This window comes from Hemicordylus capensis, chromosome 14 (genome assembly GCF_027244095.1).
Source record: "Hemicordylus capensis ecotype Gifberg chromosome 14, rHemCap1.1.pri, whole genome shotgun sequence".
In the NCBI taxonomy this organism is placed as follows: Eukaryota; Metazoa; Chordata; class Lepidosauria; order Squamata; family Cordylidae; genus Hemicordylus; species Hemicordylus capensis.
This window is the reverse complement of record NC_069670.1, coordinates 19,445,084-19,466,690: the sequence shown is the minus strand read 5'-3', so window position 1 is coordinate 19,466,690 and position 21,607 is coordinate 19,445,084. Positions and strand designations below refer to the sequence as shown.

The 21,607-nt window shown below is 49.9% G+C and overlaps 1 protein-coding gene across 1 annotated transcript in view; it reads right to left on the bottom strand.

The window, feature by feature from the left end:
* PLEKHO1 (pleckstrin homology domain containing O1) overlaps positions 1-20,813 on the bottom strand; it is a 32,421-nt gene extending 11,608 nt beyond the window's left edge. The window contains exons 1-2 of the mRNA XM_053279006.1: positions 12,423-20,813; positions 11,463-11,609 (exon numbers count right to left, since the gene is read on the bottom strand). Coding sequence (XP_053134981.1) covers positions 11,463-11,609; positions 12,423-12,452 — 177 coding nt within the window. The 5' untranslated portion in view covers positions 12,453-20,813. The remainder of the gene's footprint in view (positions 1-11,462; positions 11,610-12,422) is intronic.
* Between the last annotated feature and the right edge of the window lie 794 nt (positions 20,814-21,607).

Genomic DNA, 21,607 nt, shown 5'->3' with positions numbered 1-21,607 from the left:
CACAAGAACATGTGCAGGAGATTCTCCCGGCAGATTGTGCAACACAGGTCTAGATCCGTGCCCTACTCCAACGCTCTTTGCAGCTGCCCAAGCCCACCACCTAACGCAGCTGCCTCAGAACAGGAATAAAGGAAGTTGCTTTCTACCGAGTCAGACCCTTGGGTGGTTTCCAGATAGCAAACCTTACACCACAATTGCCACATTTTGTGGAAATCCGTTGAAATCCATTGCCTCCTACAATGGGCAAATACAGCTTGCTTGCTTGCTTGCTTGCTTTATTGCATCGTAGATGCAACGTTATAGGGCTGTAATGCAGCTATAAAACCCGAAATAAGGCATCGGAAATGTGAACGGCACCTTGCTGACAGTGCAGGGACTGCGGTGTGAACATAGGAACATAGGGAGCTGTCATATACTGAGTCAGACCCTTGGTCCATCTAGCTCAGTATTGTCGTCACAGACTGGTAGCGGCTTCTCCAAGGTTGCAGGCAGGAATCTCTCTCAGCCCAATCTTGGAGATTCTGCCAAGGAGGGAACTTGGAACTTTCTACTCTTCCCAGAGCAGCTCCATCCCCTCAAGGGAATATCTTACAGTGCTCACACTTCTAGTCTCCCATTCAAAGGCAACCAGGGCAGACCCTGCTTAGCTAAGGGGGAAAGTCATGCTGGCTATCACAAGACGAGCTCTTCTCGCCAGAGGAGAGGAGACACAGGCAGTACAGAAACACACTTAAGGGATACGTTGTGACACGGTGGTAGCATGTAATCTGGAAAGCGCCCAGGTCCATCTCATTCAGGATTTTCTACACTGACCGGCAGCAGCTTCTCCAAGGTTGCAGGCAGGAATCTCTCTGAGGCCTATCTTGGAGATGCTTCCAGGGAGGGTACGTGGAACCTTCTGCATGCAAAGCAGATGCTCTGCCACTGATTTACAGCAATATCTTGCAGTGCTCACCAGTGTTCCCTCTAATAGGGATTCCCAGATGTTGTTGACTCCAACTCCCAGAATCCCCAAGCCAAAGCCATAGCAGCTGGGGCTTCTGGGAGCTGTAGTCAACAACATCTGGGAATCCCTATTAGAGGGGACATTGGTGCTCACCTGTAGTCACCCATCCAAATGCAAACCAAGGTGGGTCCTGCTTAGCAAAGGGGACCATTCACGCTCGCTCCCACAAGACCAGCTCTCCTTCCCAAGACTCGGAGGGCAGATCCGATTCTATTGTGTATGTAGCTATGCGAAAGATTCTTGGAAGAGGAGAGAAGCCTAAAGCCAAGAAGATGCAAAAGCATCATTTCCGTGTACAACGTAGAAGAGAAGCATAACAAGATGACGAGAAGCAGGAGGAGGGGGCTGGTGGGTGGGTGGTGGGGGCGGAGTGCCACATCTATTTTTAACGGGGCCAGATCTCTGCTGTATGCAACACGGATAGCTCATTTGGGGAACTCGAGACCCATTGCCAAAGCTGGATTTGCGACGAGTGGAACCAACCACATCCTGCGCGGCTAAGCTTTTTGTCCTTCAAGGAGGTATTATCTCAGTGCAGTCTTGTGCTGGGCCCGGACCTCCCCTTCCCCTCGCCCCATTCCCGACAATTCATTCCAAAACAGACTTGGAAAAAGTCCTGTGGGATTGTGTGGAGAGGCCTTGGGCTTCTCCAAGGTTGCAGGCAGGAATCTCTCTCAGCCCTCTCTTGGAGATGCTGCCAGGGAGGGAACTTGGAACCTTCTGCACGCAAGCAGGCAGGTACTTTTCCAATGAGCTACAGCCCCCTGCCCTAAGGAGAATATCTTCCAGTGCTCATACATGCAGTCTCCCTTTCAAATGCAAACCAGGCCAGACCCTGCTTAGCAAAGGGGACAATTCATGCTCGCTACCACAAGACCAGCTCTCCTCCTTGGAGAGCAGGACGCAAAGGCAGCAGAAAATGCCTGACGAAGTGGTCTGCAAAGCCGAAATATTTTGCACGCTTCTATACCAACTTAAACCAGTTGGGCCAGAGATTACATTTGACTGACTTGGGCCCTTCTTAGATTCAAACACACCCTCTCCCTTCTCATTTCCAATAGGTAAAACCCACCAGGCACAAGGTGCCGCTGAAATGTAATGAAAGTTCTGGCGGAGGAGAACTTCTGGGTAGACTGCCCTGAACAAGTCAGGCTCGTCTGTCTTCAGCTCTGCCGCCCCTTAACAACACCCCACAATCTGACTCTGGAGACAAACCATCAGTGTTGTCAGGGTGGCTTGATAGAGCTTTGTCACTTGTGGTGCAGACGCTACTTCCTTTCACCTGGCCACGGGCTCTCCCTCAGGTTCAGTGGTGCTTAAAAACCAACCACAGTTGGTGGTTGCTTTGAATTCACTGAAGATGACGCTGAATTTAAGACAGCCCTCTTTAAAAGTAGAGGCATTTACTCAAAAGGAACAGGACTCTAGATTTAAGATGACCTCCTGATTTCTAATATATATAGAAAAACACCTAGTCTTGGATTTAGGTAAATACAGTATCCGACCAGCAGGAATAGAGAGAAAAAAGAAATGGGCACACAAACACCCCAGCCCGGCCAGGGGTGCACCCGGGTAATTTTGGAGCCTGGAACTAAAGGCCGTTTGGGGGCCCCCTACTGCTCCTGCCGCTGCCAACAGATTAGCTGCAATCCATTATTTTACACCAGAATATGCTCAGGGAAAGCTGGAAACTAGAAGAAGAAGAAGAAGAAGAAGAAGAAGAAGAAGAAGAAGAAGAAGAAGAAGAAATAATTCTGAATAAGATACTTTCCACTGACTTGCAGAGAGATATCACATTTTGCATGGACAATCCTGCCACTTAAATTAGTGGACCACTCAGCATTTGGAGGCCCCCCCGCCAGGCCTGCGGGGGACGGGGCCTCCGCCCAGAAGTCCAGTCCAAAGAGCACCACTGAGCCCGGCATCTCGACCATACCACTTCCAACCCTCTTTAAAACTACGGCCGGTATCCAACCTGGACCAAAGCTTCTGCCTTCTCCTTCGACAGCTTAATGAAAACGCCATGCTTAATCTTGCTCGGGAGCAAAAATGCAATTTTCTCCGTTGCGGGGAGCAGCCAGGAGAGAGGGAATGGCCGGATCGATTTGTCACTACTGCTGGGTTGACCTCAACTCAGCTAATGAACCAGGCGGGTTTGCTCAATTTTCCTCCCGCGTGAATCAATTTGGGGAAGGGGAAAGAGCATCCTGGGGGTGTGCGTGTATATGAGGAGAGAGGAGAAGAGAGATTGAGAGCACACACCCCCAGCAACAATTAAGAGAAGTCTCGGACATGATTTCATTTTTGCAAGGTGCAGAAAGGTCCACATGTCCAGCTCTGCGGTCAGTGGCACAAACCACCAGAGCAGCCATGGAGAGAGAGTGCTGATTGCTCACCAACACCAAACACATTTTGCGACTACTACTGCTACAGATATTTATATACTGCTTTTCAACAAAAAGTTCCCAACGCAGTTTACATAGAGAAATAAAAAATAAATAAAGATGGATCTCTGTCCCCCAAGGGCTCACAATCTAAAAAGGAAACATAAGAGACACTAGCAACAGCCACTGGAGGGATGCTGTGCTGGGGCTGGATAGGGCCAGTTGCTCTCCCTCTGTTAAAGAAAGAGAACCACCACTTTTTAAAAGGTGCCTCTTTGGTCAGTTACCAGGGGCCACCAGATGAACAGCGGGCCCAAATCCGCCAAGAGATTCTCTTCTACCCACTGAGCCTGACCCTTGGTCTATCTAGCTCAGTACTGTCTACACAGCCTGGCAGCAGCTTCTCCAAGGTTGCAGGCAGGAGTCTCTCTCAGCCCTATCTTGGAGATGCTGCCAGGGAGGGAACTTGGAACCTAGATGCTCTTCCCGGAGCGGCTCCATCCTCTGCGGGGAATCTCTTCCAGTGCTCACATGTCTAGTCTCCCATTCAAAGACAACCAGGGCGGATCCTGCTTAGCTAAGGGGACAAGTCATGCTTGCGACCACAAGACCAGCTCTCCTCTCCTAAACAAACAAAGATCTGGTTCGTCACCAGATCTGCCTCCCTCCCACTCAACCCTAAACGGCTTGGGGCCGGGTTGTGTGAATGGGTGCCGTAGCCTATATCTCTTTACCCAGTCTTAAGATCCTCTGCAGAGGCCCTATTCTAATTGCTCCCACCAAATCATGTAGAGCAAGTGGAGACTGGGCAGATTTCATCTGTGCGTTGAATAGAGATGGTGAAGATGGCGACCAAGATGTTCGACAAAAGTTCCCGCAGCAGTTTACACAGATATAAACAAATCAATAAGAAGGAATCTGGCATTGCTGGTTTTTATTGTCCTGTAAACCGCCCAAAGAACTTGCGTTTGGGGTGGCATACAAATGTATTAAATAAATAGATAGACAGACAGATGGACCAAGGGTCTGACTCGGTAGAAGAAGGCAGCTTCCTGTGTTCTTAAGACCACTTGAAGAAGTATGAAGAAGCCACTTGGGATGTCTACAGTTCCCAGCATTCTGTCCCGGCCCTTCCAAAATGGCAGTTCTCAGAACAAGGAAGAACCATAGTTCTAGGCTTTCAGTGAGAGTTCCCGTTTTGGATAGGATCGCTCGTTTTTTCAGACTACTCTCCGTCGTTCGCCAACAATGCCAGACATCTCCAGATAAGGCTTTGGGGAAACCCAGCCTATCTCCATTTTCAATTTCGGCTTGCAAGAAGGACAACCCCCACCCCCCGCACAGGAGTTCCAAGGCGTGCCCAATGGAATCTATGCCGAAAACCTTTAGATTGCGAGCTCGCTGGGGACAGGGAGTCCTTTTTATTGATTTGTTTGTATCTGTGCAAATGGCTTTGGGAACTTTTGTCGAAAACATGGGTCGCCGTAGCCGCCGTCTGTATTCAACGCACAGATGAAATGAGGAATGCGCGGAGTCTGGGTTTGAAGAAGAAACAGTGGATGCCTGCAAGAAGCAGGCGAACTTCAAATCTAGGGCCATGTGGGAGTTTCAGGCCCTCGGCCTGTAGAGTCCGAGAAGGAGAAGAGAATCTGGGGGGCCAGGTGTCCCCCCCACAACTTAGGTGGTCAGCTGTGCAACCACCCATAGTGCGCAGGTGCAGAATCCCATATAGGTGTGACTGCACAGAACTGGGGTATTATCTCACACACGTCAATAAAACACAGGTTTGGACTCTCCAGAGGCATCGGTCGATATGCCTCAATCAGGCTCGTATCAAACGCATTTTAACATGGTACTGGAAATCACTCCAAGAGCTGAACGGAAAGAGCGAGGGATTGATGCCCTCTCAATACAGGAAAGAAGTGGTATAGGAACCTAGGAAACTGCCTTACACTGAGTCAGACCCTTAGTCCCTCTAGCTCAGTACCGTCTACTCTGACTGGCAGCGGCTTCTTCAAGGTTTCAGGCGGGGGTCTTTCTCAGCCCTACTTGGAGATGCTGCCAGGGACTGAACCTGGGACCTCTTGTCTGCAAATCAGATCGGAGGTCCATGGCAACATCATCAGTCTTGCGTTTTGGGCGGTACACAAATGCGTTACATAAATAATGAACTAAAATAAATGTTCCGCTACTGAGCTACAGCCCCATCCTTGTACTCGTATCATGCAGGGGCCTAGATCTTGGAGCCCTTACGAGAGCCAACAGGAGCTTGGAAAGATCCAGTGTTAAGAGAGTTCGGCTGGATAACCCCCAGGCTGCCTTTCAAATGTACAATCTGGGTTGCGTACATTCCATGCAAAACCTCAGATGAGTAAAATATGATGGGTGCAGAATTCACCATTGTGCAGAATTGATGGAACTCACTGCCACAAGATGTGGTGATTTAGGTGGTTTTAAAGGGGGATTTGAGACATGTTCAGAGAGAATGAGTCACCTATTGGCAACTCGCTAAATAGAACCTCCAGGCCCAGAAGCAGTCTATTGCTGAATAACAGTTGATGAGGATATCTAACACAGGAGAATGGTTGCCTTCATACCCTGCTTGAGGGCTTCCTGGTGGGATCCGGTTGGCCCCTGTGGGCAACAGAATGCTAGACCAGATGTACTTTCAGTCTGATCCAGATTTTATTGTGTCCTTATGCTTTACTTTTTTAAAAAATCAGGTTTCATGGGGACAAAGATAGAAAATATTTGGGCAATGCCCAGTGATGTCTCAGAAGACTGAGAGCGGGGGGTTGCGCAAGATTCCCCGCAGGCACCAGCTGCAGAGATACTTGCCAATGGAACGGGAAGCTGTTATGCAAAATATGGAAACTGGCTTTATTTGCATGAATCACACAGGTCAAAGAGGCAGCTTTTCTGGGCGCAGTGTTCAGGCTGCCTGTGCAAACAGTGTCAGAATTATTTTTACCATGGAGGATACCCAGCCCTACCAGAAACTGCCTAAATCAATGCAGCAACCCAAACAAAACATGGATAATTCGCGGGGCACACACAGAGTAAATGCTGTATGTGCATGGAGACCAAGCAAAACCAGAATAAGGGAAAAAGAGTTTCAGGGAACATGTGCAGAGTGTGTTCCCCGCGGCACTGAAATTGGGTGATGGCAGAAGGAGCTGGGAAAGATCTGTGCAGGCCTCAAACTCTTTCCGTAGAAATCACCAACCAAAGCTCAGCTCGAAGGCATTTTTCCCCAAGCGCTCTCATATGCACAAGAGTTGAAATCAAGAGAAGATGCAGGTGCCCTTCAGGACAGGGAAACGGGCAGATCGGGCCCATTGGATACACTCCATTGGGCATGTACTGCAGAAGAACCCACGGAAGGCACCAGTTGGCTAGCGCCTGTGATGACACAACTACCACTGTGCTGTTGGCCAAGACGAATGTCGGCTGTTCCCGGAGGCCCATTTCTGGAAGTCTGCACCAGCAAACTATTGCTTCCGTGACTCTTGGCTATCTGGCTACAACTCTGACTTACATCTTGGAGAGGAAGAGGGACACTTTCCCACAGAGCGCTGCAAATCCCCGTTAGTTAACTGCATGGAGTAGGGGAACCAAGCTTTTGCTCAGCACAAAAGATTGCCGTTTGGGTGCCGGGAAGGCGTAATTGGGGGAAACTTGCTAACTGGGCAGGACAAACACGCTGATGACCTGGTCAACCAATGAGCAACCATTACACAGAATTACCCCTAGGTTAAAGACACCTTAGCTGATCAATCCAATGAGTTTAAATGGATTAAACCTGCATAAGCCAAAACAATGCTTTGGGAGTGGGGGGAAAGCAAATTCTATTGATGGGAGGAGAGCTGGTCTTGTGGTAGCAAGCATGAATTGTCTGCTTTGCTAAGCAGGGTCCACCCTGGTTTGTATTTGGATGGGAGACTACATGTGTGAGCATTGGAAGATATTCTCCTTAGGGGATGGGGCCACTCTGGGAAGAGCAAGAAGGTTCCAAGTTCCCTCCCTGGCTGCATCTCCAAGATAGGGCTGAGAGAGACTCCTGCCTGCAACCTCGGAGAAGCCACTGCCAGTCTGGGTAGACGATACTGAGCTAGATGGACCAAGGGTCTGTCTCGGTAGAAGGCAGCTTCCTATGTTCCTATGATGTGTGGCAGCCAGCATCATCTTAGAAGAAGCATTCTCTATAAGATGAGGGGTAATGCTTCAAGGTATTAGAAGCATTCCCTACTGGGTGAGAAGGAAAGCAGAATGCCTCTAATTTATTATTATTTACATTATTATTAACATTTTATATCCCGCTCTTCCTCCAAGGAGCCCAGAGTACTACATACTAAAGTTTCTCCTCACAACAACCTTGTGAAGTAGGTTAGGCTGAGAGAGAAGTGACTGGCCCAGAGTCACCCAGCAAGTCTCATGGCTGGATGGGGATTTGAACTCGGGTCTCCCTGGTCCTAGTCCAGCACTCTAACCACTACACCACGCTGGAATTTCCCTCCTAGGTGAGAAGGAAAGGGGAAAAACTCTCCGGATATAGTATTAGAAAATTAAAGGGGAATGCTTGTAAGACGGTGCTTACTACCAGCAGTTTTTAGAAGTATTTATAGTTTTTAAAAATGTTTTAAACAGATTAAACTGGAAGTACAGGTTTAGCTGATTTAAGCATTATTTAGGAACACAGGAAGCTGCCATAAACTGAGTCAGACCATTGGTCCATCTAGCTCAGTATTGTCTACCCAGACTGGCAGCGGCTTCTCCGAGGTTGCAGGCAGGAGTCTCTCTCAGCCCTGTCTTGGAGATGCTGCCAGGGAGGGAACTTGGAACCTTTTTCTGCTCTTCCCAGAGCGGCTCCATCCCCTGAGATGAATCTCTTCCAGTGCTCACACTTCTAGACTCCCATTCATAAGCAACCAGGATAGACCCTGCTTAGCTAAGGGGACCAGGCATGCTTGCTACCACCAGACCAGTTCCCCTCTCACGATTGATTGACTGATCGATTGAACTCAATCAGTGTAACTGGTGTGGCCCGACTGATCCGAGGAGGAGTCCTTCTCTCACCACACCTCCTTGCGTTGACTCTCTCTACCTGGCCTCCGACCAGCCCATCCATCCTGGCTATCGGATGTCCCATGACCAGCACTGTAACCCGAGTGCCTCTCTGTCTGGCCCCCTCTGTGCATTTCTAATGTCTTGGTTTCCTACCAGCCAAGCACCCGTTCGGTTTCAGGGTAATTGGCCTCACCCTCCCTCACCTGCTTCTGTTATACCCCATGACGTTCTAAATGTAAGCTTCTTGGGGCAGAGACCTTTCTCTATTGGCCATGCTCTGCAAGCAACATTAAAGCACTACGTGCACTAGCCAATCTGCACATGGTCAGAAACACTCTCTCCCTCCTTATTTCAGAATGAATGTGCCCCTCGCTATGGGATTTTTGCAATGGAAACTTAAGCTCTCTCTTAGAAGTCAAGTCTCCGGTCTCTGGGCATACCCAAAGCATCTTTCCCTCACCACTGAGAAATGGCACCTAGTGCCTACCAATCCGGTTTGAAGGGATAGGGCATGGTGGCACAATTTCAGCACTTCTGCAGACGTTGGGCTACCATCAGCCCCGACTACTGGCCACCGGGCTGTGCAGCCCGGGAATAGAGGCGGCAACTTCCAAGCAGATCTGGGTCCCAGCGCCCCTCTTTTTAGAAATGAACCATGAAAAGCCAAATCCACCATTGTGTGAAGTGGATGGAACTCATTGCCACAAGATGTGGGGGTGCCCACTGGCGTAGGTGGCTTTAAAAGGGGATGAGACATGTTCGGCGAGTCATCTACTGGCAGCTCTTAGCTATGAGAGCGAAAGAGAACCTCCAGATCCAGAGGCAGTCTACCTCCGAATCACAGGCACCAGGGACATCTAACAGAGGAGAATGGTTGCATCTGGCTGGCCTCGCTGAGGAACCGTGCCACGGCACAGGGTAATCCTCGACCAAGATGTGAGGAGGAGGAGGAGGAGGAGGAGGGGGAGGAGGAGGAGGAGGATGTGAGGTTTAACAACAGCTAAAGGGAAGATTTCCACCCTAGATGCTCCACGGGTTTGCCTGTGACAAGTACTTTGCCCCATAGCTCCTAAGTCTGGGGGAGGAGAGGATGACAAACACACCCACCCCCACACCTCCTCGGGGAGATCATCAGGAAACAGCCGGTCGTCCTTGGCAGGCAAATTTATTCAGCTCAGGTTCCCACCCCAAAATTGACAACACGAAGCCAGAGGGTGTGAGGAGGAGCTGGTGGGGTGGGGGGGACGACACACCACAACAACTTCGCTTTCCTTTCCGAAACCGTTTCAGCTGGCTGGGCGCAAGGCAGTCCCGGATAGGAGAGATCAGCCCTCTGATCAGACGTTCTGGGGACCTGAGAGCCGAAGAGCCCCACGGCACCCATTTCCGACTCTATACCCTGGGACACACTCCAGACCAGGGGTAGGCAAACACGGCCCTCCAGCGGTTGTTGAACTACAATGCCCATCATCCCCGGGGATGATGGGCATTGTAGTTCAACAACCGCTGGAGGGCCAGGTTTGACCGTCCATGATCTAGACCCATAGCTAGAGATGGGGGCTAGGGTGAGCCTGCCCCCCCCCATTTTTCTCTGCCCCTCTCCGTTTTTAGGGAGGGTTTTTTTTTGGCAAACACGTCGCAAATAGCTGAAGGTTGTTTGCACTTAGATCTGATGGGAGCCAGATAAGCCACCCCCCCTACTTTTTCTGGTGCCCCCCTCCCAAACGCTTAGACTCACAGCCCAGATCAATGGGGCTTGCACAGGAGGACGCCTTGGTCAGATCCGACGACCCGCTCCGACACTTGAGAGCACCATCCAACACCCGCCAGCCACGCCGGCCATTTTTCCTGGGGGATTTTTTCGTGGCCAGGTTAAGAGCCTTGAACCTGCGTAGGGCTGCCCCGGGGTCCCCCACAAATGCCACTGTTCTCATAGGAACATAGGAAACTGCCATATACTGAGTCAGACCATTGGTCTATCTAGCTCAGGGTTGTCTTCACAGACTGGCAGCGGCTTCTCCAAGGTTGCAGGCAGCAGTCTCTCTCAACCTATCTGGAGATGCTGCCAGGGAGGGAATTTGGAACCTAGATGCTCTTCCCAGAGCGGCTTCATCCCCTGAGGGGAATATCTTGCAGTGCTCACACATCAAGTCTCCCATTCAGATGCAACCAGGGCAGACCCTGCTTAGCTATGGGGACAAGTCATGCTTGCTGCCACAAGACCAGCTCTCCTCTCCCTTCTCCGCCCCACACAAGAGGCATGGGGACTGGGCGGGCCCCTTCTCGAATGGATCGCTGCCAACCCAGCCTAGAAGACGGACGCAATTGACAGACCACAGTGCAGAAGAGTAGCAAGTGCAACAACAAATACACGCGCCCCATCACACGAGTAAATAAATCCATAAATATAATAAATATGGTTAAAAATAAATAAATAAATAAATACATGCTGGTTAAGGGTTCGGTCCAGTCCTTGCCTGGCCCTGGGTCATTAGGCATCGCCTCTGTTTTATCCCACCCACGTTAAGAAAGAAGCAAAGGGCTCTTTAATGCTCAGCCAAAGGACTCTCGTCACCAGCGTGATCAACATCGGAGGCTTGGGCTGCACTCTCCTGTGATGAAGCACCCGTGCCCTTTGCTTGTGTCTGGGTGGGGTGGGGGGGACGTAGCTGAGGTGCACCCTATATAACAAAGGCAACGGGCTCTGCAAATGCCTCTGACTTCTGGGGTGCTCTTGGAGGCCTTTGCCAGACCCTTGAGTCCCAGAAGTGGGGCTGAGCAGAGCTGTCCCTCCGGGCCTTCAAAACAGGTTGCCGTCCCAAGTCTTCGTGGACGAGGCCCCTTCCCTCTCTCCCAAGCTGCTTCCGTGATTGCGCTGCGGAGGTCGCTGCCGCTCGCCACGGTCCGGACACAACCCCGTTTCCTTCCCCAAAAAGAAGGGGGGAAACCGTCGGGTTGCTGAATCAGCACCGGGGGCCGAAAATTCCAGGCTGGAAAACGCCTACCTCTTTGTCAGAGATATACAGCTGGTCTCCCTTCAGGACCACGTAGCGGTTTTTCCAGATTTCCCGAAAGATGCCTCTCCCGCAGAATTTCCGGACCCAGCCGACCTTCTCCGGCTGTACAGGCTGCTGGCTCCCATCTTGTGGGCCCTAGACAAACAGAGGTGGGGGGGGAGAGAGAGAAAGGGGTGGACAGGCAACAGTTAATATGGGCTTTATGTCTTGCCTGCTCTGGTCTAAAACCCTCTCCTCCCGACGGAAATCCATTCCCAAAGCTGCAGAGAGCCTGTGGGGTTGTGGCCATTTCTTAGGTTTACCGTGCAGATTTCCCTGCAAATGTGCATTTAAAAATAAAACAAAAGACAGAACTGTCGGGATAATGTGCGTGTGGGGACAGGGTGGTGGTGGATCCAAACCATACCGATCTTGCTCTTGCCTCATGCATATTATATAAGAAAAACATATCCGGCCCAGCCTGCCCGCATTTCTGTGAACAGGCAGACCTTTTTCTTTGCCTTTGGAAAGGCAGAACAAAACCAGAGGATTTCCAGACACCCATTTCCACGGCCGAAAGATCTATATAAAATTCCAGGTTTTTAAAAACACAGCTCTTTCGCTTTCTGGGGTCACTGATAACAGCCTCCATCTGCAGGAGGGGAAGCCGTAACACAGAGAGACCAGAGATGCCCCATCCCTGGGAAATGCCCTCGAAATTCAGGCAAAATTCGGTTTGAATCATGGAGACTCGACAACAGAAGATCTGCTTGCCTGATCAGTCGAAAGACCAGCGATGGGAGAGAGGCAAATTAGTTGGGGGGGGGGCATTGGTTGGGATGGGGTGGGGGGGATGGAGCAGGAAGTCAAAATAATAATTGCAACCCCCCCTGCCCCAAATCCAGAAAGCATAAACCCTCATCCCCAGACAATGAATGACAAAAGGCCAAGATCTGGGGGTCCACTCACCCGTTTGGTTGAATTGGTCTTTTTCATCATTCCTTAGCGCAGGCAGCCAGAAAGGGGTGGGGGGGAGGGGCTGGGAGGGGTGGGGGGGAAAGAAAGTAGGGTTTGGGGAGAGGGGGTTGAAATCACAGCAGATCTCCAGGAATCAAGGAGGCTGGTTCTTGTCTCTTGTGGCTGTGTGGACGAAATCTTGAATGGAAAAGGCTGAGAATCCTCCCTTTCTCCCCCCCTGCAACACCTCTTATTTCTCCTGGCTGGCTTCCCTTTTCTTTTAGGGAACACACGAGATCTCCGGGGACATGAAGGAGCAGTTTTGCTTCTGTGTGAAGCGCGCACATCTATACAACACAGAGAGCCTCCCCACTCCATCAGCTCCCCCCCCTCTTGTTTCTCTCTCTCTCTCTCCTCTCTCTCTCTCTCTCTTGTGGGCAGGCACGAAGAGGGTTATCCTGGGCTCTACAGCCCCATCTATAGCCAGACAAGCTGTGACGTTCTCAGAGTTCACACCATAAAAAAGGCAAATCCAGGCAGAAGTTGGGGGCTTTCTTCTTTGTTTGAATCACTGTTGGCTGGGGAAAGTGGAGGTCTGCAGAGATGGGGAGGAGATGGCTGGGAGTGGGGGGAGAGGGAGGGAAGGAGGGGAGAAACTGAGCCCCAGCTCCAGAAATGGAAAAGTTCTAAGGGGGAAAGTTCTAGGAGCTGCGTTGCTGGAGAGAGCGAGCGAGAGAGTGAAAAGGGCAAGAATCCATACACAACCGCAACTGTTGAAATGTGTGGCATTCAGGAACAGTCAACACAAGGACCAGACAAGTCTCAAGACATGTTCTTTCAAGATCTCGTGATGCCGAGATGGTGTATGCGGAGGGGGTGGAGGAGATGACAGTGAAAATATTTGGGTAATGACAAGAGGAAGTCTCTTGTACAGCAAGTTGCAAATGGGGAGAGAGAGAGAGGCAGAAGAGAAAGGCAGAAAGAGGGGCAGAAGAGGGAGAGAGAGAGAAAAAAAGAAAGAGGCAAAAAGAAAGAAGAGGAACAGGGCCAGAAGAGGAAGGAAGGAAAAGAAGGAAAAAAGAAAGAAAGAGAAGCAGAAGAGGCAGAAAGGGGGGAAAAGAGAGGCAGAAGAGGAAGAAAGCTAGAAGAGAAAGAGAGGCAGAAGTGAAAGAAAGAAAGAAAGAAAGAAAGAAAGAAAGAAAGAAAGAAAGAAAGAAAGAAAGAAAGGAAAGATTTCAGAAGATATACCACACTGGCTCTCTTTAACACAAAGGGTCTGGGACTGTTTATTCTAATTAAAATCTTTATACCCTGTCCCTCCAGTACATTATTGCTCAGGACAACTCACAATCAATAAAACAGATGCCCTATAAAAATGAATTAATAAAACGAATAGAAATTATCTAAAAAGCCCCTGTTAAAACCAACTTTAGAAGTTAATTTTTTTTAAACTCCAGATATAGATAGATAGATAGACAGACAGATAGACAGATAGATAGTTCAATTTTTATACCACCTTTCATAAAAAGGCATCTCAAGGCAGTTTACAAAAGTTAAAATACAATAACATTCAATTAAAGTGACATCTAAAACCTTAAAATCAGTGAAGCAGTAAAAACCAAAAAACAGACCACCCCAAAAACCCACCATTAAAAAGACAAAAGAAACAGGAAAGCTGAGAGACCCGGCAGCCCCTAGGGGTAAAAGCCTGAACAAATAAAAGGGTCTTTAGAAACAGCCACAGATGTCAAAGAGCAGACATTCACTGGGAGGGCATTCCAGAGTCTGGGGGCAACAACAGAGAAGGCCCTGTCCCATGTGCACGGCAATCTAGCCTCTCTCACCATCGGAGCATGGAGTAAAGGCCCCTCTGATTATCTTTTTAGGCAGGCAGCAACCCTTGCAAGCAGGCGGTCCTTCAGGTACCCAGGGCCCAAACTATTAAGGGTTTTAAAGGTAATTTTTATTTTATTTATTATTTATTTTTCATTTATAACCCGCTCTTCCTCCGAGGAGCTCAGAGAGCTGCACATTGTTATTTTTATCCTCACAACAACCCTATGAAGTAGGTTAGGCTGAGAGATACATGACTGGCCCAGAGTCACCCAGTGAGTTTCATGGCTGAATGGGGATTCGAACTCGGGTCTTCACGGTCCTAGTCCAACACTCTAACCCCTATGCTATGAAACCAACTCTTTCAGAATAGGTGTAATATGCTCCAAATGAGCAGTTCCAGAAAGAACCCTGCAATCTGCACCAACAGAAGTTTCTGAATATTCTTCAAGAGCAGCCCCATGTAGAGCGCATTACAGTAATCCAGCCACGTGACTAAGGCATTGGGTAGCCATGTGGCCAGATCTGCCATCTCAAGAAAGGGATACAGCTGGCACACTAGCCAAAGCCGTGCAAAGACACCCTTGGCCACTTGTCTTTCTTTCGCTCTGTTCTTTCCTTCCTTCCTTCTTTCTTTCACTCTGTTCTTGCTTGCTTGCTTGCTTTCCTTCCCTATCACCAGATCTTCCCAAAACATGCAAAATAATAAACCTAACCTACAAGATCCTTGCCATGGGGGCAAGAAAGATCTTGCAATTTTGAAATTTAGTGCACTGAAGGTCTGTTTTTTAAAAAGCATTGGGAATATATAAGCCACCCCAGCTGGGCCATTGGTCGTCGAAAGTTAATTGGATGTCTAGTTAATACAATTAAAGCGCAATTCCATTGGAGAGCCTGCAGAGAGTAGCAAGTAAGAGGCAAAAGGTGTGAATCAGAAAGTTAGAATCTCTTTTCTGATGGCCATCGGCAAGCCGCTTTTCCTCTGAAATATGGGGGTCGTGATCTTGGCCTTCCATGCAGGGCTGTTGATTCAAGGATTACTGAGATAATATATGTGAAGCGCATGGGCACTCTGAAGCCCTAGATAAACACTAGGGAGGCATTCGACTGGATCTCGGGCCCTTCTGTTGTCCGCGGGTCTTAGAATTGGCTAGGAATGGCCTTGTAGTGGGTGTGGGGGAAGGTTGCACATTCTTCTATCCCAGGTCTTTATCTGGAAGACGGATCAAGGGCGCTCCGGAGCATGAGAGCTCAGCCAGCAAAAAGGGGGACTCCATGGGAACTGGAAATCGGGACAAATCGATACAGAAGGCTGCTCTTCAGATTCATTTCTGTGAAGGGGCGTGGATGTATTTGCAGCAGGGAGTGAGAGCGTCAGGGCACAACGTGGCCGGACGGCTCTAGGGCAACTTTGATGGGGAAAGAGAAAGCCCTTGCACTGGGCCGTAGCTGAGGTTCAACCCCGGCAGCATTTCCAGGCCGGGCTGGGAGAGACTCCTGCCTGAAACTAGGGGTGTGCATGGAACCGATTCGGGCGGTCCGATTCGAATCGCATTCAAACCATCCCCTGGCCTGTGAGCATGGAATCCGTGAGCCTGGATCCAGTGAGGATTCCCCTTTACAAGCAAAGTGGGGGAACTTTGCCTTTAAAATACTTCCACTTGTGTGATCCCCCGCGCATGCGCAGAGGCCGGAACTGAGCCATGTTGGAGCCCCAGACCCAGTCTGGGGGAGCTGCATCACTTTGCTTGTAAAGGGGAATACTCACCAGATTCTCTTTTACCATACCCCTCGAACCGCCAAACCGGTTCCCTTAGAATTGGGGCTGGTTGGGTTTGAATTTCGTTCGGTTCGAACACCCCTTTCTTGGGTCTGGTTCAAGTTCAAGTCTGAATTGGTTGAACCGGCCTATTCAAACTGGGTCCGGATAGAACTGGCTCTGCACATACCTACCTGAAACCTTTGGAAGTAGCTGCCAGTTTGTGTGGACAGTACTGAGCTGGGTGAACCAATGGTTTGACTCAGTATGCAGCAGCTTCCTAGGTTTCCTACAGCCCTGCTGCAGAGGCAACTGGAGCATCACTGCATGCCTTCCTATGTTGTGCTGGTGGTGGCAACCTTCACTGACATTGCAGGGTACTGAATTACCATTCTTCTCCTACATAAGCTACCTCACAGGGTTGTTGTGAGGATAAAATCCACACCGGGTTATTCAGGGGTGGGAAAATTGGAGATCCGCACAGAGTTTCTTGGGGGTAGTGTAGCTAGAAATGTATCATCATCATATGCAGCAATCCATGGGGGGGAACTCAGAATGGGAGGGCCACATTCTTGAGAATCCCAGTGTTTATTTCTTAAAATAAGCCCCGGTTGCTCACGGTTGCATTTAAGAAGCTCAGGCAAAGGGCCTGGTGCCAAAGAAAAAGCTGAGTTGAATTTCCTAGAGTTGGGGAAAGGGATTCAGCCAGAATAAATTTGCCCAAGAAAGAGAAATTATGCAGAGTTGCTTCGCTGGCATGATTAATGCAGGCCGCTGGGTTTGGGTCACGTTGACGCCAAGATTGGTACCCCCAGTCCTGGAAAGGCCCCCTCTCTGCCTTTGGCACTGCAAGAGGCGTGGAGAATCAACACGACACCTGGAAACCCTGCTCCCAGAATGTGCGTGGAGACACCACGGTCACCTAATTCCCCCACCCCTTCAAAACCACCCTGAAAACTAACTTCTCCTTGAAGCCTTTGGTCTTCAAACGTTGGGTATACACACCCAATTGCATTCCCTCACATTGATCGTGTGGCCCTTTCTGCCCGCCTTCGGCTGAAATGTAGATTGTATGATCCGTGGGAGCAGGGACCTATCCCATTTCCCCCTTGTGTGTCTGATGATGGTTTTTTTCAGTACACAGCAAGTCACTAGCTAACCAGTTAAAATAACAGTTCCTTGCTCAGTTGGTCACTAAACGTGGATGCCTCTTGCTAGAGAGCTGGTCTTTGGGTAGCAAGCATGAATTGCCCCCTTTGCTATGCAGGGTTCACCTTGGTTTGCATTTGGATGGGAGACGACACACAGGCACTGTAAGCTACCCCCCTTCTTAGGGGATGGAGATGTTCTGGGAAGAGCAGAATGTTCCCAGTTCCCTCCCTGGCAGCATCTCCAAGATCGGGCTGAGAGAGACTCCTGCCTGCAACCCTGGAGAAGCCGCTGCCAGTCTGTGAAGACAATACTGAGCTAGATAGACCAATGGTCTGACTCAGTATATAGCAGCCTCCTATGTTCCTATGATAGGCCTTGGAGAGACCCCTGCCTGCAACCTTGGAGAGACGCTGCCAGCCAGTGTAGACAATAATAAGCAAGATGTGCCAAGGGTCTGACTCAGCAGGAGGCAGCTTCCTACGTTCCCACTCCCCATCCCATTGCTAACACAGCTTGGCGAGTGCAAGGATTCTTTGCGGGTTTCACTGTAAACCTTTTCTGTGTGTCCGGCCAAGATCCAAGGAAAGGTCGGCAGGTCACTGGTGGGGAGCTGCAGTAGCTCTTGTGATCTTAATAAACTCTCTGCTCAAAGTCCACCACCAGAACACACCCCTCCAATCCCATTATCAGTGAATAATCTGGATAAATCTCAGAACAGAAAGAGCCAAGCCATGAAAGGAGGACTATTTAGACTGGCTGCAGATTCCCAGTGCAAAATTCAGGCAACTAGAAGAGGGAGGGAGGATCCAAACAAGCTCCTGCCATGTCTGGGCTGAGGACAAAGGTGAGACATGTGGCCCACTCTGTGGTTTCCAAAGGGACCTGCTGGGGTGACTGCTGGCATCAGTCACCCTGGCATGTGGGGGTGGAGACGGGGCAGAATCCGTTGGGTCAAAGTGCTGATGGCATCCACATCGCCCTCAAGCACATTTTCAGTGCCACCCATCAAGGGAAACTTACATATGTGTGAACCGATTCTTGGCGAAACGTCGGTTCGGAGCTGCACTCTCGAATCGTTGGCCAACAGTCGTTTCAAGAAAGAGATAACGGCCAGCATGTTTAAGTCCAGCTAGGGATTCTGACACCAAGGGATCATGGGCTGAACGGGGCCAGTCCTAGTGGGCAAGCTGACCCTGTTGAGCACTGGGGACCCATTTAAGCAGGATCCACCTAGTGGCGCATTGGGGAAATGCTTGACAAACAAGCAGAAGGTTGCCGGTTCAAATCCCCGCTGGTACTATATCGGGCAGCATCGATATAGGAAGATGCTGAAAGGCATCATCTCATATTGCGTGGGAGGCGGAAATGGTAAACCCCTCCTGTATTTTATCACAAGAAAACCACAGGGCTCCGTGGGTGCCCGGAGTCGAAATCGACTTGACGGCACACTTTACTTTACCTTACCACCCCCTAACATCAAGCTGCTGACTGCTGAGGGGGCAAAGGTATGCCCACACCAAAACAGTTTATGTCCTCTGGCTAGCTTTTGCTGTTTCACCAGCTAGCACCCACATGTTTCCCAAGCAGATCTTAAGGACTAGAAACCTGTTTGTCTTCCCATTAACAGAAGCAGAGATTCTCAGGATGCCGCCTCCCATGACGCCAAGGCGCAGAATATACTCTGCACTTGGAATACTGGAATCCACATCCCAGCTTTTTTTTTTGAGGGGGGGAGGGGTACAGGGTCCAATTTTATGGGAACCAAGAAAGATTTGCGGCCTTGAACATCTCCTGGGAACAAGACGGCTTCCGCCAGCTCCCCCAGGGTACAATAGACAGAGAGAGACAATACATGGGAAAATCACGACTCGGGTTTGCATTCCGATACACAGAGTGCCCCATTCTTGTTCTATCAAGAGAAGGAGTGTGGAGCAGGGACAGGACCTTGAAAAAGAGCGAACAGAATGGAAACAGAGAGAGCACTTCAGTCCCTAAAGTAGTTATTATCTGCCTCTGTTCTCCATCCTTTTCGCACACTGCGTCTCCAGTGTAGCCTTTCGCTCTATCAGGCTCCGACGCGTAATCATCGGTTACCGAAATATCTTTTGCGCCGCCAACCCAGAGGGGCGGCCACGCTGCGCGAATTGGTGGGTGAGCAAGCTGCCGGCTACCACCAGCCTCGCCCCACATCCGTCTTCTCTGCCCCACCTCACCTGCACACGCACACTCGGTAGCATGGCGCCTGAGGAGAACACTTGCTGTCGCGGCTTCCAAAATGAAAAAGGATTTTAATTAGGGCACCCAGATTGACCCGCGCTACGGCAGAGAAATCGATGCCCCATGTGGTCAGAAGGGGGTTGGAGAGAGGGGAAATGCAGGCCATGGAGACCAGTACTATTTACAGCAAGGGCATCTAAGAAAAAAGTCCTTGTGGTAGCAAGCGGACGATTCCCCCTAGCTAAGCAGGGTCTGCCCTGGTTGCATATGAAGGGGAAGCTAGAAGTGTGAGCACTGGAAGATGTCCCCCCCTCTTAGAGGATGGAGCCACTCTGGGAAGAGCATCTAGGTTCCAAGTTCCCTCCCTGGCAGCATCTCCAAGATAGGGCTGAGAGAGACTCCTGCCGGCAACCTTGGAGAAGCTGCTGCCAGTCCGTGAAGACAATACTGAGCTAGATGGACTATGGTCTGACTCAGTATATGGCAGCTTCCTATGTTCCGATCTCCTGGTGGGGCTGAGAAAAGAAGTTGGAAAACTGCTGCCAGTCAGTGTAAGCAAATAAGCTATATGTACCACGGGTCTGACATGGGATACGTGCAATTCCTATATTCAGCTGTACAAGACAACCCCAGAACACACCCCATCCCATATAATTCAATTATATTGGGGGCCAAGGAGCTACAAATGGCAAAGGGCCGTTCATTATGTATTTGCTGCATTTATATCCCGCTCTTCCTGCAAGGAGTCCAGAGCTCTGTACAGGATTCTATTTATCCTCACAACAATCCTGTAAGGTAGGAAGAATGTCTTCAACCAACCAAGAAACATGAGAGCTATGTGATCGGCCCAGTCTCATCCCAGAAGTTTCATAGCTGAGTGGAGATTTGAACGCGGGTCTCCCTGTCCTACTCAAATCCCCTGTGGAAATGTCCCCAGTCTGACAACCCAGAACCTTAGATATTCCAGGGAGAGCTGCTCAGACCCACCAGTTCTTACTTTTGCTGCCCTATTCCTTCTTAAATTATAAGGGGGGGAATCACAGAACCTCGGCATCAAAAGCTGCAGGTACCAGACTGGCTTTTGAGGCGTAATTCTCCATCGCTGTACACGAAGCGGTTTGCTGAGTCTCAAAGCTCAACGGGGCCCCAGCTCCGGAAATGCGCCCCATGTCTTCGGAGACATGTGTCATCGGATTTGTGCCTCCTGTGCCTGCGTCCAGTAAACAATTCATTCCGAGGAGGGCGACAAGGAGGAGAAAATTAAATTACCGAAGGGGATTACAGGCTGGCTAATTTGATCTGACTCATTAATTCCCAGAACTACGTGCTGATTGCAGCTTAGCATATTTCCTGATATTCTTGCGACTCCAGCAGGAATATAGGAGCTGCCATATACAGAGTCAGACCCTTGGTGCATCCAGCTCAGGACTGTCAACACAGATTGGCAGCGGCTTCTCCAAGGTGGCAGGAAGGAGTCTCTCACAGCCCTGTCTTGGAGATGCTGCCAGGGAGGGAACTTGGAACCTAGATACTCTTCCCTGAACAGCTCCATCCCCTCAGGGGAATATCTTACAGTGCTCACACAGGTAGTCTCCCATTCAAATGTAAACCAAGGCAGCCACTGTTTAGCAGGAGGGAACAATTCATGCCTCCCACTGCAAAATATATCAGGCTACAGTTGATGTTATTACCCTTCTTCCTGTCTTCTCTCACAAGGAGGATCCTCCCCTCTTTGTGGCTGACGATCCCGATCCCTCTCTTCTGGGCAAATAAACCCATGAGGTTCAAGTTCTGTAGGATTAGGAAACCATCCTTGACTGTCTTGAAATGGAACCGCCCCCAAATTTACTGCATCAAGGTGGGGGTGTTGCCATGGGAGTGGGCGTGGCTATGAGGGCTGTCGCGGGGAGCGCCTGCACTTCTGAATTTGCAACTACACCGACGTTTGAGGCAGAGGAGTCCCATACTCTGGGGTGCCACCAAAGCAGAGAGCCTAGCAAGAGACATTCGCGCATGAAGAAGCAACACCCCGGCTAACTGCGCAAAGGGGCACCTCTTTAAAGTGGCGATTTGCTTGTATGTAGCAGGAGGAGAGCAACTGGCCCTATCCACCCCCAACACAGCAGCCCTCCAGTGGCTGTTGCTGGTGTATAGTCTTATGTTGCTTTAGATTGTGAGTTATTTGGGGACAGGGAGCCATCTTATTTATTTATTATTTCTCTGTGTAAACCACTTT